The following is a 15,602-nucleotide window of genomic DNA, read 5'->3' on the forward strand; positions in this document are numbered from 1 at the left end:
ACTCCCCTGTGCAGTGTATAGGGTCACTGTGCGTCTGTAATTTCATCAATAACCACCAGCAACCATTTGCTTGTCAGACAACCCCACAGTGTGCCACTGGCCCAAAGTCAGTGGCGGACATTCCACACTCCCTTGGTGGAAGTGAATCACCCAATATGACAACCACTGTTGAGGGATTGTGGGTTATAGAAATTAAATAGTTACACGTTTCTTCCATTGCACATAACAACAATGTGCATGCACAAGAATAAACTTACAAAAGTATCGTGGAGAGAAAAAAAACCCTTCTGCGTTAGCCCTTTGACCTTCTTTAAACTAACAACTCAATATTTGACCCATAAGGATCAACGTTTAATTCGTGACAATGCAAACCAGTGGACTTGGTTGTTAATACAGTGCTGCAATATGAGGCCAGCACAGGATTAATTTGCCAAAGACACACTCGCTGACACATGTCATTAGCCGTAATAATGAGTGTGTGTTTAATGAAGAGCGTATGCCTATTTGAGAACTTTACTACAATGTTTACAATATGCAGATAAATGCTAAAATGTAATTTCTTTGCTTAATGGATCCCACCATTGCATATAAGTGACACAATGTACTAAGATTGTATTTTGAGGACAAGATAACTGTTTTAACAGGTTAAGTTAATGCAAACTGCACAGGCGTATAAAGATGTTAATTTAATATGTTTTACTTTAGTCATTTACTACTAAAAAGGCAATTTGCATAAACGTCTCCAATAGCAATTTTCTTATGGTAATTTTTCTAACCTCCGTGAAAGAGCCATGCAAATTGCTGTGGATGAAATATTGATATGCATGGAAAATGCGCACTCTTCAAAAGTTCGTGAAACATTGCCAGTGGCGCAATATTTCAGCGAGAAGAAAATGTTTACTCGTTATTTTGCACGTTAGGACACAATTCAATTAAAATAACAATCACATTGTCGCTTAATGTTCGAAACAACTTACTTTACAGCAAATATCGATTTTCATTCGACAGTGAAATGCTGGCAGATGGAGGATACCGACTTTAGGATGGTACTATGCGAAATAGACTGTTTAAAAAAAAACTGTTTACAATCATTTGCGTTAAACTGCTGCCGGCTACCAAGAAATTTCCTTACCTTGGGGGCTTGTGCCCTCTGCAGTAAATGAGGGATTATTCATTGCAAAAGGTGAGTCTCCATCTCTTGGCGAGCAGTTCTGTTAAAATACACGTGAAAACAAATTGCAATAATTATACAGGATACATGTTATTGGAATTTAAATTCGTGTATTAAAAAAAACGAATATCCCCCGTGTAGCCTTAATGGTCTGTAGGGGCAAGTGCTTTAGTGAGCACGTATGAAGGCCGGAACAGCACACGAGGTGGTGGGTAATCATCACCACGCCCGGCCACCTTTGTCTCTCGAGTGGTGATGTTTACACATTGCACCATTTGGCTGTGAGCGGGCATCTAACTCGGGTCGCTGAGTTCCGTAGCACAGCATGCTAACCACTACACTACCGCTCCCCATTAAAAAAAAAAAACACATATTTTAATTCCAACTGAAAATATTTTACAAATATCTAAACAAATAACTCAGCAAAACAAAAGTTTTGTAACATGCTTTTGTTTTAAAGGTTTGTAACATGCTTTAAGAAGGCACAGAACCTCAGAACCAGTGCCACACAAAAGTAAATTGCCAGTCCAGTATAAACACCATGTCAAAGATGATTTGTGCTGAATTACTTTGAACATGCAATCTGAGTGTAACTGCTGTAACTTTATGATAAATGTTTATAATCTATGTATATGTATTCAGGACTTGTGTTCGTGAGAGATTGGACAACTGGATTTATGGCTTATGTTTGGAGGGTAGGGATGTGTCATGGCTGGCCTCCAATAGGTTATCCAAAGCGTCACAGGTTTTCCCTTCTCACATGAATGCCATCCCAGGATTGGAGTGAAATCGGGCCAATTCCACACACGAAGCATTAGCATGGCAGTTTAATGGTGATTCTGACCACCGACAATGTGTCAGAATCACGGTTATGGCTGCCTGATATTGGCGATGCAAAGCTAAGGTCAGGGTGCAATCGTAGGAAACAAATACAATTCCTGCAGGTATTCGGCTGGATCTAATCAGTAGAAGGGCCACTGTGTCTTCGTGCATCACCCAAACAAAATTGAGTCACGTCCTGATTGGTTGAGTGTAATTTTTTTTTCATGTAAAACGAAATCATTATTAAATAAAGCTGTTTTCAGGTAGTCCTCTACTTACGATGGAGATGCGTTACGACGACCCCATCGTAAGTCAAAAATATCGTAAGTCAAAGATGGCCTAGCCTACCCAGGTGTCTTAAAGAATGGCGATAATTTAGCAATCGTAAGATCGAAATATCGTAAGTCGGACCATCGTAACTCGGGGACTTCCTGTACATAGTCACCTAACACTGTCAACTATATATGCATATGTGGTGTCAAGCTCTTGTGTAGCTTCGTTGTGAGCAGTGTGGCCAAATCCACTGTTGTACTGTACTCCTTTGCTTCCACATCGATGATCGCTGACTTCACCGACCCACAACTCATCAGTTTGGTGAAGTGTGGAAAAATAACACTGTGTAACACATTTTTATTTATTACTGTTCCTGGGTAGTAAGTGTTATTTCCTAATTGCTTATGCCTCAAAAGTACAGAAAATAGCTATTATTCCCCACAAACTTTGCTTTTGTGACCAGGACATTGATATTTTGAAACTAACCTCATTTCCAGAACATTCGAGATAGATTCAGTGTCGAGTAAACTTGGAGTAACTTCTAGAACATTCTAGAACTTTCCAGTAATATAAATAGTAATATAAATAAAAGGGCCTTAAGCGCACCAGTTCAATTTAGTTCCAGCTGCCTAAGTGGATACACATCTGCATTTTTCTGAGATGGCATCAAGAGGCTGCAAGCATCCGGCAGACGCATTTTGCTTTGTCTGCGGCCAATTTATCAAGACGAGTGAAGAAGTACTCTGTGGAAGCATCTGCTAAAATGTGTGAGGCCTACAAGGAATATTGCAGCATGCCTTTCAGGGATCAAGACAAACCCTGGGCACCTCATTTCACCTGCGAGCAATGCAAACAAACTCTGGAAGGTAAGATGGACAATTGTTGCTGGGAATTTTATGTTATAAAATTTGTTAAAATCTTGACTTAACGCTTTCGTGACTGCAGGAATTAATACTCTTTGGGTCTTTCGGTAAAGTCACGTAGATAGAAAAATAATAAAAAAAAACACGACGTTTCGATCGCAACACAAGAAATCGTCTTCAGATGAAAAAATACAGCAGGCAAACTGCTGCGGCAGGAGAAATATAGCGGGCGAGCTGCTGCAGCAAGAGGTTATATAGGATTGAGATGGGTACAACCCAAGGGTAAGTTGGCAGGAACTCACTGACCACTCAAGCAACTGCTACTTCTGCATGGTGGACCGTTCCAAACGTCAGACTGGCAAGCATGCACCTGCTATCACGTATCCGGACCTTCCTTCATCCATCGCCCCGGTGCCACACTGCCATGAGCTCCCCATACCCACTCCTCCGGAGAGAGAGCAGCCGTCTTTAGAAGAGAGCAGCAAGTCAGAGAGCAGCTGAGGAGAGAAACCCATACTACCCCAACCAAAAATACCTCAACGACTTGATCAAAGATCTTGGTCTCACCAAGTCCAATGCCGAGCTTTTGACGTCTAGGCTCAAGCAGTGGAACTTGTTAAATGAAAGTGTTCAATTCGCAGATCAGAGGAAGCGTCACCAACCTTTTTGCAGCTTCTTCACCCGTCAAGATGGGCTCTGCTTCTGCCACAATGTGACCAGTCTGTTCGAGGCAATCAGAATCGCCTGTAACCAGAATGAGTGGCGCCTCTTCATTGACAGCTCATCCAGGAGCCTCAAAGCCATGCTGCTTCATAATGGTAACAAGTACCCGTCTCTTCCCCTAGCTCACTCGATGCACCTCAAATAGAATTACACCAGCGTCAAGACCTTGCTGGACGCCTTGAAGTATGATGAGTACGGCTATGAGGTCACTCGGAGACTTCAAGATGGTGGAATTCCTGATGGGTCTCCAAGGCGGTTTTACCAAGTTCCCCTGCTATCTTTGCCTTTGCGACAACAGGGACACCAAGGCACACTTCCACAGGCGGGACTGGCCACAGCAGACTTAGTTCTCTGTGGAGAGGAACAATGTCAAGTGGGAGCCACTGATGGACCCCCGGAAGGTGCTGATGCCACCACTGCACATCAAATTAGGCCTTATGAAACAATTTGTCAAAGCTATAGATAAGGAGTCGGCAGCCTTCAAGTACCTTCAAGACTTCTTCCCTAAGCTGTCTAAGGCAAAAGTCAAAACCGGAGTCTTCATCGGACCACAGAAAAAAAAAGATCCTGGAGTGCAATGAATTCCCCAAGAAGCTCACTACTAAGGAAAAAGCAGCTTGGAACAGCTTTGTCGCAGTGGTTCGTGGCTTCCTATGCAATCACAAGGTCGAAAACTATGTGGAGCTGGTTGAGACTGGTGAAGAACTATGGCACAATGGGCTGTAGGATGTCCCTCAAAGTCCATATCCTTGATGTTCATATTGATAAATTCAAGGAGAACATGGGAGCGTACTCAGAGGAGCAAGGCGAGCACTTCCACCAGGATATACTGGACGTTGAATGCTGCTTCCAAGGACAGTATAACGAGAACATGATGGGAGACTATATTTGGGGGCTGATTCGTGAAAGTGATTTACAGTATAATCGTAAATCTCAAAAAAACTACTCACTTCTAAATCTTTTGTAGTCATTTTTGTATTACTTTAGTAGAAATACATGTTAATCTTGATTCATATGTTGTTTTTTCTGACTTAATGTGAACGAAAATACACAAATTCGCCCGTTTTCTCATTAAAAATAGGTACATTTCAAAATATCACTGTCCTGGTCACAAAAGCAAAGTTTGTGGAGAATAACAGACATTTTCTATGCTTTTTAGGCATAAGCAATTACGAAATGACACTTACTACCCAGGAACAAAAATTGTGTTACATAGTGTAATCTGGCACGCATCACACGTGGCTTGCGGAGGCTCTCAGCCAACAGAGTATTGACAGTAAGGGATGCGTATATACAGCGACCATGCAAACATGTGTTAAAGAAGACCCAGAGCACGTGGTAGCGAACAGGCTAATGATCGCTCCACCTTTTTCAAGTGCAAAGGTCGGAAGGATAAATTGAGCCTCAGGGCAAAGCATACGCGTAAACTTGGCATTTATTTATTTTCTAATCATAAATATGTATACATGTACTATTCTATTTCAATTACGATGTTTAAACACGGGCGGTGACCAGGGCCAGATTAAGATTTTGTAGGCCCCTGGGCTACAGGTATTGTGAGGCCCTCAGTAATTTTTCAAAAGGAAAAAAAATATTTTTACAAGGCTAACAACTAATTAAATGCAGCATTCACAAATGAAATAACTTTTAACTTGAATCTCTAGAGGCCCTCCAGCTGGCGGAGGCCCCTGGGCTGCAGCCCCTAAAGCCCCCATGCCTTGATCCGGACCTGGCGGTGACGTGGCCCAGCAGTAGCGCATTTGCCACTTGTTGCTTAGAGGTCCACAGTTCAAATCCAGTGGCTGGCCTTATTATTACTTTGGTATTTAATAGACACGATAAAAAAACACGCAATGAAAATTACTGAATTGGGATTATACACAGCAATTATAACCCCCTAGAGGTAGGCGAATTCCCCAGGTCATCCTTGCAAGTGAGACGATTCCTGGTCTCTTGGGTTCTCACCTGGTTAAACAATATATATAAACGTGGCACTTGTTGTTTTAAACTTGGAATCTTTTTTTTTAAATACATGCCCCAGGCAGAATTCAATTCTGGGACCTTTACATTTGAACAGGGGCCATTGAGCCCTCTTCGCATAGACAGCTGGTGGGTAAAATTCATGGTGGGGTTATGCTGGCGACAGCAAACGGGAAGAGAGGGAGTTATAAACATGGATGAGATAAACAAGACGGGACTACTGAGAGACAAAACAATCCAGACAAAGCAGGCCAGACAGACAAAACAAACGAAGCAGACAAAACAAATGAGCCAGAATGCACCCAAGAAGACTTCCATCGTGGAGATGGAGTGACAAAATCAGCTCGCGTGCAGGTGCTAGGTAGATTGTCACATAGCAAGACCTGTAGTGATGGCGATGGTTTATGGAGGCCTTCATGCAGCAGTGGATTAATCATGGCTGATGATAAAAATGTCAATACAAGGTGCAGCTCTCTGTTTGTTCCCATAAAAATGTACCACGTGATGATTGATGAGCACCATGCAGATCGTTATGCTCATTACTATAGGCATACTTAAGCAATTGTCAAAAACTCGATAGTCGCTTTCCAACTCAATTGTTCATTCAAAGTCATAGATTGGAAAATTGAGTCCAGTTTAAGTACTGTACTGCATGTATGTTGAACTACGTACGGTGCAAAAGAAGTCCAACATACCGTGTAGTACTTAAACAGGACTCGATTATCCAATCTATGACTTAGAATGACCAATCGAATTGGAAAGCAACTTTCTCGAGTTATTCACAATAGCCTAGTGCGAGGGGATTTCCGTGTTGCTTATGGTGGGCCATGTGGAATGCCTCAAGATGGCCCCTGAAGTTTGGCTCGTGACGTCTCCTTGCAAACGCCCCTCGGCCACGTTTTCCTCCCATGGCTGCCTCTGTGTGTGGTGGGGGGGGGGGAGTTTAATCGGCCAATCGCATCGTCGCCCCGCACGATTCGATTCCTCTCGCATTGATTGTCCTTGAATTAATTCTAACTCAATTGTCAAGCCGAAGTGTCTTAAATTAGTCACTTTTAAACAAAAAAGTTTTTAGGATTTTATCTTTTACTTTTTTATTTAAAGAGAGATTTTCAAAAAATGGAAAACCCCACACGCTTTTAGGTGGGAAGCCGCCCCAACGTCCCATACAGAATCAGCTGACACTACCTCTAACACTGCATCAGCAATGGCTTTCAGGGAATATGTATAATGTGGATATACAGTACTGAAAAACAAGAAATAAGTCTCAGTAAAATAGGCCACCATGTTCTAGTAGTATTCTAAGAGGATGCCAAAAATATACACAATATGCTGTAATGGATCAAGGCTGAATGCTTCAATATCGACGTTTATAATATAAAATAACAAAACTCATTCCTCTTCCATGTGTCAGCTAGAGGCTATAGATGAGGTATTTTTCCAGTAATATGGCCACTTGCTATGAAAGAAAAAAGAGTATTCTTTGGCTTCATGGTTTAACAATCTCATCTGCCCATCTAATGGTGAGACAACTTCTAAGATGCTTTAAAAAAACGTACTACTGGCTCTTGGTTAAAACAAAAATATCTGATGTATTTTCTTGAACGCAAATTAATACTATAATGAACATAAAAAAAGAAATTGCAATCAGCAGCTGATCAGCAAGCACACTAGGCACTATTATTTCTGCTGACGATAACTTAATTAATGCTAAATGCCCGTTAGAAAATTTAATTAAATATTTTTCATATAAACACCCATGCAATTAGTTGACGCTTATTTAAGTGGTAATGTTTTCACAAGATATGGCATAAAAAGGAAATATATAAATGTGTAGTGGATCAGGAACAAGAGGAGAACGTAGGTGAGGCAACACAATATGTATTTACTACACTGAGTACAAGGTCCCTAACACAAAGAGGTAACGGCCCCTTCCACCCGATACCTTCCTAAGGAGGTATGGCCTCCGGGCTACATTGCCTGCTAACACTGGGACCATGCTAGCTCTGAGCCCTCCAGCTAGGGGCCCTAGGGGAGGCCACGCTGACCCGGCCGTCCCAAGGTCTCCGGGTCTTGACCACTGGCCTCACTGAGCTCCGGCCCTTAGAAGGAGAGCGGAGCTTGGGGTCCAGGGTCCTATCTTCAGCTCCGTCTTCGGTCTTCAGCTTGAAGATGACTGAGCAGGACCCTTCAGAGGTCCGACTTATATAAAGGTCCGTGGCTTGCTCCGCCTTAGCCACGCCTCCCTTCCAGAACCTTCTGGAAGGTGACATCATGCCCCTATCCCCCATCCCGGGGTTTTGGGATTTGTGTCCCAGGATCCGTCTTTCAAGGGATTGGCGTTGGCCCTTTGGGCCATTATCCTTTACACGGGCGTGGCCCCGCTTCCGCCCCCTGTTGACGAGAAGGGGGAGCTACCCGTTAACAGCATGGGGAGTGCCGATTAATACCCCTACAAATGCATAGATTTTGCCAAATTCCTGGGGAAAAAATAATTCCTGTTCTTTAAAAAAAGTCATGCATATTTGTTGACTTAGTGACTTTTAGTTTACGATTGGTCTTTAAAAAAATTAAGAGCGGCATTGAATTCTGTTATGGCTCTACTTTGTAAATATTTTTTTAACAATTAGTTTGCAAAATGAACGATCTTTCGGAATGAACTCTAATTAGAATGCCAATTCTATTCTACTTACGAGTACTCTCGACTCTATAGTTATGGAACACCTAAGCCAGCTTTTGGAAACCGCACCGCTTGCGTGCATGCCATCATAAACAAGTGGAGCCCGTTCTGTTAACCCACTGGTGGATATGAGTCTCCCCATGACGATCGTGGGGGTTAAATGATCACACTTCACTGCGCTGGTCAGTGCGGGTTGGTGAAGGTAAGAAGCACAGTTAGATCAGGAACATATAAGTACAGAACAACAATGGATGTGGGGTTGCACTGCCCGCTATTGTGCAATTGTGTTGCCCCACAGCTACCGATGCCAAGCTGTTTGTGCATGACGGTCACCTATCCAAGCAATAGTCCAGGCTCAACTCTGCTTAGCTTATGAAAAGCCATAGGCCACCAAGCCATCACTCCTTTATAATTTCTTTGGAAGTCCCTCCTCTCATCCCTCATTCGTTCTACTCCAGACACACAAAAGTCTCCACTCGCCTGCCCGTACCTCCCCTCAGTGTGGTATGTGCACCCAAAGGCGCTGACCCTATGTCCTTCCTCTAGATCACCCCCACTCAATTTGCAATGTCTCCTCTCACCCCTGACCATCTGGCATGTCTACGCACGCACCCCTTTTAAACAATGACCCGTACCCTTAACCAGCCTCAACCTTTTTACCCTTACCCTCTCGATCAAGCCGATCTCTCCTCTCCAGAGAGCAGGTGGATATGGCTTCTCTCAAATTTACAGAGAAGATGGGATTGTGAAGAAGCGAGCGAGCAAGCATGCGCAAAGAAAATTACTGCATATTTTTTTAAAGAATAAAAAAAATCAGGACAAAGCATTTAAGTACCGCGTTATTTTCTTACGCATTGTGCAAAATAATAGTTTTTGCACCTGTGCCGGGGGAAAAGGAAACTTTCCATCTGTTCCACTGCCAATTTTAAATGCGTTTTGCATTTTCCTTGGTGGAAAAAAAATCCTCTGCCGTTAGAATACACAGATGTTGATTGGCATTCAAAAACAGAGATTGCATGGATCTGGTTTCCAATCACATTATTGTAATACGCACATGTTTTCAAGTGGAAACTGGGGGCCCTGTGTGATTTTTTTTGGAATAGCATTCAACAGCAGTGGCAATAATGGGGGGGGGGGGGGGGGTTGGGGGGGGTTACCGCTGAATGTGCACGAGTGTCGTTGCAAATAATAATAATTAATTTCATGCAATTTTTAATAACTGGAAGTTTGTTGGAAATGTTTAATTATGCTTAGAATATGCACATGGCGTTGGGTATTGCCCGACTAACATCTGGGTTACTGGAGATGCATACCTAATGCCTTTGTAACTATAGAGACAGTTTATTGTGTGTCTTCCAGGATATCTCCATAATACTCATTGGCCCTTTTGGATAATAATTGAAAAAAAGAAATCGGTTTTAATTGTTCGCTTGCAGCCTACATATATATCATCATGCAATATTAATATTCAACTCGGTTTGATTATTAAATCCACTCTTGACTGCACGTACTTTTATGCAACAAACGAATTTAAAGATGTATTGATATTGTTTCAGTGCCTCTGCTTCGATGAAATTGGGGAATAATCGAATTAGCCATTCCAGTTACTGTATTATGTTGGAAAAAATATTACAGAAAATAAAATAAATAATATATCTCCCTCTTTGAAATCCTTAACTGACTGAAAATGCTCCTGTGTTCATGGTGAATGCCGCTCTGGTAAATTTATTATAAATGTTATTGGATAGGATTACAGATGCTCCAATGCTTCGTAAGATAAGGAATTTTACATTGCGTCGAAAGTGTTGTCAAAATGTAAAAGTGTGTTTCAGAGGGTTCGACACAATTGCTGTAAACTAACGGAAATACTGTTTTTGTGAAATGTCAGCAGAGCTTTTGCCTACAACAATTCTGAGCACAGCTTTCGTCTGATCTAAACATTAGCATCCTCCACATTCCAGTGAGAAGTAGTGGGTAAGCTCCTTGGAAGCGTATTCATCTGCGAGCTGCTTCGAAGCAGATTCACCAACATTTTTTTTATTGCATTTGGTGGTGCGTTCGTCGTAAGATCAGAGTTTGGATTCCGCCTCAGCGTATCTCTGCATATTCCAGGAGGCGATGTTCGGACCTGCGTCCAACAGGTCGTCGCAGAAAGGGGCCTGAACCCACCTGAGCAGAGGGCGCTGAGCCCACCTGACGGCCACTGCCCATGACGTTGGCCCTCTTCTTGGCCTTTTCTCGTGCCGCCTTCTCCAGGCCTGGGTCCAACCCCACGAGCGAGAAAACCTGCGTCTTGAAGTGGTCGTGGTTTCCGTAGTACAGAGAGGAACTGTAGACGATCACCTTCACCCCTGCAATCTCTTCGCACTGCAGAAAAATTATAGAACGCATCACTTTAATTACAACTCGCACAGAAATGTCATTGCAGGCAATTGCATTTCAATAGCTTCCTTCCCACTAATACACAACACGTGACGAAGCGCCTAATAAAAAACATGCATATAAATGAGATCACTCTGACATTCATATCGCTAGGAATTGCAGGCAGTGCTCACGCTCTACAAATGGTTAGTCCGCAGAAAATCCATTCAAAAGCTTTGCTCTCACACGGGTGATCCAGTCAAGTTTACCTCTCTCTTGCCGCTATTGCTCATCATCACTCTGCACCCTCCCTAGGCCTCCTCCACTGGTTCTTCCATGGCCATTGCTCTTCTGCATTCTGTCCCATTATACCACTCACCCACCAATCTGCTCATGCCGTTTGACTTCATCTCTCCGTATGAATATGTCCTTGCCAACCTTCAAATGAACTGCCTCCTTCAAACTCCGTGCTATTAAACTTTGGAACTCATTACCCTTATCTGTCTTCCCGCCCCATGACAACCTGGAAGCATTTTACTATCAATCGCTTGCCGCTCATGGATCCGCATTGCTGATATGTATTAAAGTTGCTAACAAATGGTTACACTCAATATGAAAAAAAACATCGCCATCCAAGGGCATTTGAAACTTTTTATTGTACATGGGAAAATATATATTTTGGATTACAGGAAAAACACATCGACACACGTAAACAAACTTCATACAGCCCACGGTAGAACTTTCTCTTCAGCGCAACTCACAACCTGCTGTCTACACCGAGGACCAGGAGCGTCAATGCCAGGCACCTGCTTCTCCATGGCAGCTCCCTCCACCATTTGGAACGCCATCCCACCGTACATTAGCAGCAGCAGCAGCGTTAAATCTGCACTGACTTTTAAGACACGCTTAAAGGCCCCACACCTCTATCGCTTGGCTTTTGAGTGACACTGAGCCTGGCTCTGCGCATCAGTCACGGTCATTCATGTCCCTGAAATATCGCGCGCATTACAAATAGCACTTATCATTTGTAATCAAGTTTGCTGGGTTAGATAGCGTAAATGTAAATGTCGGACACCCACCTCCATCCGGCACAGCCAATTAGTAACGTTTGTCACGTGAGCAAAACATGCCAATTAGTTAATACTTCAGCAGAACGATGTGTTGGACAGAAAAAACCCACATTTACAATTCGAGTACGATGTTTCGCTGATGAGTACATCATTGGTCGCTAAAGCCTAAGTATTAAATTGACGAGCACGTATCGTCATCACTAAATAATCGTCCGTGAGCTAGAGTTTTAGTCCCAATTAATTTAATTGGCAAATAATTGGGAATTCTTTGAAAATCCACTCATTTCCAGTGGTTATCACACTGTTGGTTGCCATAACAAAAAATTGGAACGGCTAAGGTTTATGCCACCTCAGGTGGTACCGACGAGGGAGAAGACTGGTCCGGGCTAACGGACTGCGTGTAGCGATGCGTGAATGGGCTTGGTGGTTAGCTGGCATGGTGCTCAGCGCCTACCTCCTTGTTACATTTTAATTCCCGCAGCTGTTTGCACCCCCCGCCCCTCCCAGGGAAGGGTGCCACTTGTAACAGAGTAAACGGTAAAAACCACGTGACATCACTCGTAAAAAAAGGATATGTGTTCCAATTTCAATGACGGCTTTAGAAAAATATCCATGAACGTGTTTAACAAAAATATAATAACTGTCACTCGCTTGTTTACCCAGGTCTCCCTTATGAAGTGAGGTGTCTCGATGACCTCTCACCTGTTTAGATAAAAGATATGTAATTAAATCCTCACACGGCTGTGTATGGCCTTTTTTCCAATCTGCTGCTGTTCAAAAGCATCAACATTATTCAGCATCAGGGGTCCAGCAGGGTCGTGTGCCTGTGTTAAGAGCCATTATGGAGGCGTAGAGTGGAAGGCTGAAAGAGACTCCCAATCCATCCAATACTTTTGCCTTGTTCTGTTCATGTAAAAGCAAGTGAAATGAAAGTTTGAGTTGGCTGCTCATGGAATTATCTGAGCCAGCAGATGTTTTAATCGCAACATTACAGTATCGAGAGAGTAAACTAAGTGTGCAGCTGGTTATGTATGAAGGCAGAATTTTTGTTCCACTTATTTAGCTTAGCCCCAGCAGGCAGACTGCAAGTTTTCTCAGGTTAAGTAACAGCTGTTGCTTTCAGAGCCCTTGTTTGCACAACAGCAGAGTTCACACTCAAGTTCAATTTTTGTTCATTCGGTGTTCATTCGTTGCCGCCTCATTTATGCTTTCATGAAAATATACCACGGTAATATGATACCGTGACATGTTTATTTTAACATTTAGCATTGTCTTCGTCTAATTTTGGTTGATATCTTGAGTGAACCAGCATCTCTTGCCAGTTAAATATATACTCATTCGGATGATCGGTTTAATTTAAGAATTATCATCTCAAACCCCCATATTTATCCTTAGAATGAAAGTCACCAAGCAGAAAACCGTTTAATGTCAGCCTTGAGGAGATATTTTTTAATGAAGAAGGCACTATCACCCAAATCCTTCATATCACATTAATTAAAACATCGCATATGATGTTCATTCTTAATGTGCACACGTCTGTTACTAAGCAGTGAGCATTTCTATTATAATACACTTGTGATGTCTTAATGCCACTTAATAGAATTGAACACTAATGGGTTAACATTTGCCCCCTATAATTATGACATTCAATGACTTGATTTTTTTCGCAGAGACAAAAAAACGATTGCTTTTTGTTAAACCGACTCGTTATAATCAGCATATTGAATGCATTACAATGAATGATGAATATTGACAACTAACATTTGGCCGTAATAGAACACATCCCCATTGGAATGGACACATCATTAACATACACCAAATTATTAGCTCGTATTTTTGGGATATATGTTCAGTGGCTTTCAATAGTATGCACAATACTCTAACAGAGGACCTATATAACAGAGCTATATTAACATATGTTGAACTGTCTTATCATTTAACAACTATACAATGCACATAGTCAGTACAATCAGAAACAGCTCTGTGGGCCTAACCTCCACATCAGAGTTTAGATCAGTGGTTCTTAAACCTTTACTACAACCGTAAAAAAATGTATGTTAATGAATAGCAACACACAGAGTAAGTGCCCCTTAGCAAGATAACAACATTGGCGGTGGACCACCAGGCTAACTGCACTAATTACACTGTAACTGCTACAACGGATTGGACCACAGCTTGGGTCCAGGTCCTCGTGTTGGTGACTGTAGGACATAGAACGTAGATGTCTTAAGGATAAACAACAGCAGCCGGTCCCTCTCGGGGACCCGGCTTATATCCTCTGCGGCGTGGCTGGCTCCGCCCTTAGCCACGACCACCTTCTAGAATCCTCGAGCAGGATCTCGCCCCTGACACGTGACCACCCCTAGCCCCCACTTGGGGGCCATGTGTAGACTTAACCGGTCACGTGTCCTTCAGGGTTAACCAGAGTGCCACGGCCCTTAGTAACCCATTCCCGTGGCCAGCACTCTCACACCCTATCCTGTAGGGGTCGGCACTTCACGCAGAGCGTGGTGCCATCCAGCACTGCCAGTCAGCACTCACCGAGCCCCTCTAGGGCCGGTACTGCACCCACATCCTCGTGGTGTCCGCGATGTTAATACATCGCACACAATGCCTCTCTAGGGCCAGCATTACACAGTGACATCCGCGACATCACTACAAATACATACGTTTTATGAAACAAAGTATTTGCACTTACGTGCCCGTGCTTAATTTGCGTTTCTATTATTTACCTTCTAAAACAATGTGGCATGTCTCGCACCCCAGAAATGGCATTTCGCAATCTCAGGGGGTGCGTGCCCCCCAGGTGAAGAACTACTGGTTTAGAGACACCACTTATCAAATCCTGACATCAAAGCACATGGTCCTACTTGAAATAAAATATGGATATTATTTCTATCGAGTGTATTAAACTCTCACAATCGCACAAATTAAATATCTCCCTGCTAACATGCGCAATGCATGCATTCAACATTTCCACGGCAGGTGCCATACCATTTACGAGATAGCAACCGCAGACTATAAAGAGGTGGTTATTTTGATTGACTTCGACAAGACGATGAGGGTGAGTTAGGTACCAAGTGAGAATTTAACTTGTAACGTTCTAATCATGAGCCAACAAGTACAGGACTCCAACCATGGAGTTACTCTGCTGAATTTGATAAGCTCTGCCCAATAGCTAATGGCTGTACATGTTTAAATTATTAGACAGTAGAAATAAGTACAAATTTAATGCAACTGCTTACATGTGTTTATTTTCCCCACAATCGCTCCATTATTACCATTAAAGCATGCACTTTTCATATACCTAATTAATGACAATACATTTGATTGTAATTACAGTCATGTAAAAATCTTCATGCATTTATAATTTTATTGGGTACACCATTGTATACTTCAGAAAGATTATTTGAAGCAAACACAACATAAGCCGGCTCATATGAATGTTCCATTATAATTGCTCACATTTATTTGTTTTATTACACATGTAGTGAGTCCAACTGAGTCGCAGACGTTATCTTAGGAGCAACACTATTTATTTACACATCGGTACGTAACATAACACAATCTACACTCGGGTCTCAAATGCCCATCTAACCACGCTACGACAGAACTAGACACGGTTCGCTATCCCAGTCCGGACCACAAGCTGGGTCCCA

At 42.6% G+C, this 15,602-nt stretch overlaps 1 protein-coding gene across 1 annotated transcript in view; it reads right to left on the reverse strand.

Moving 5' to 3' along the window:
- The window catches only part of LOC144946997 (prestin-like), an 86,500-nt gene that overhangs the window by 15,130 nt on the left and 55,768 nt on the right, over nucleotides 1-15,602 (reverse strand). Inside the window, exons 13-14 of the mRNA XM_078876101.1 lie at nucleotides 10,682-10,879; nucleotides 1,133-1,211 (exon numbers count right to left, since the gene is read on the reverse strand). Coding sequence (XP_078732227.1) covers nucleotides 1,133-1,211; nucleotides 10,682-10,879 — 277 coding nt within the window. The remainder of the gene's footprint in view (nucleotides 1-1,132; nucleotides 1,212-10,681; nucleotides 10,880-15,602) is intronic.

Source organism: Lampetra fluviatilis, chromosome 2 (genome assembly GCF_964198595.1).
Source record: "Lampetra fluviatilis chromosome 2, kcLamFluv1.1, whole genome shotgun sequence".
Classification (NCBI taxonomy): Eukaryota; Metazoa; Chordata; class Hyperoartia; order Petromyzontiformes; family Petromyzontidae; genus Lampetra; species Lampetra fluviatilis.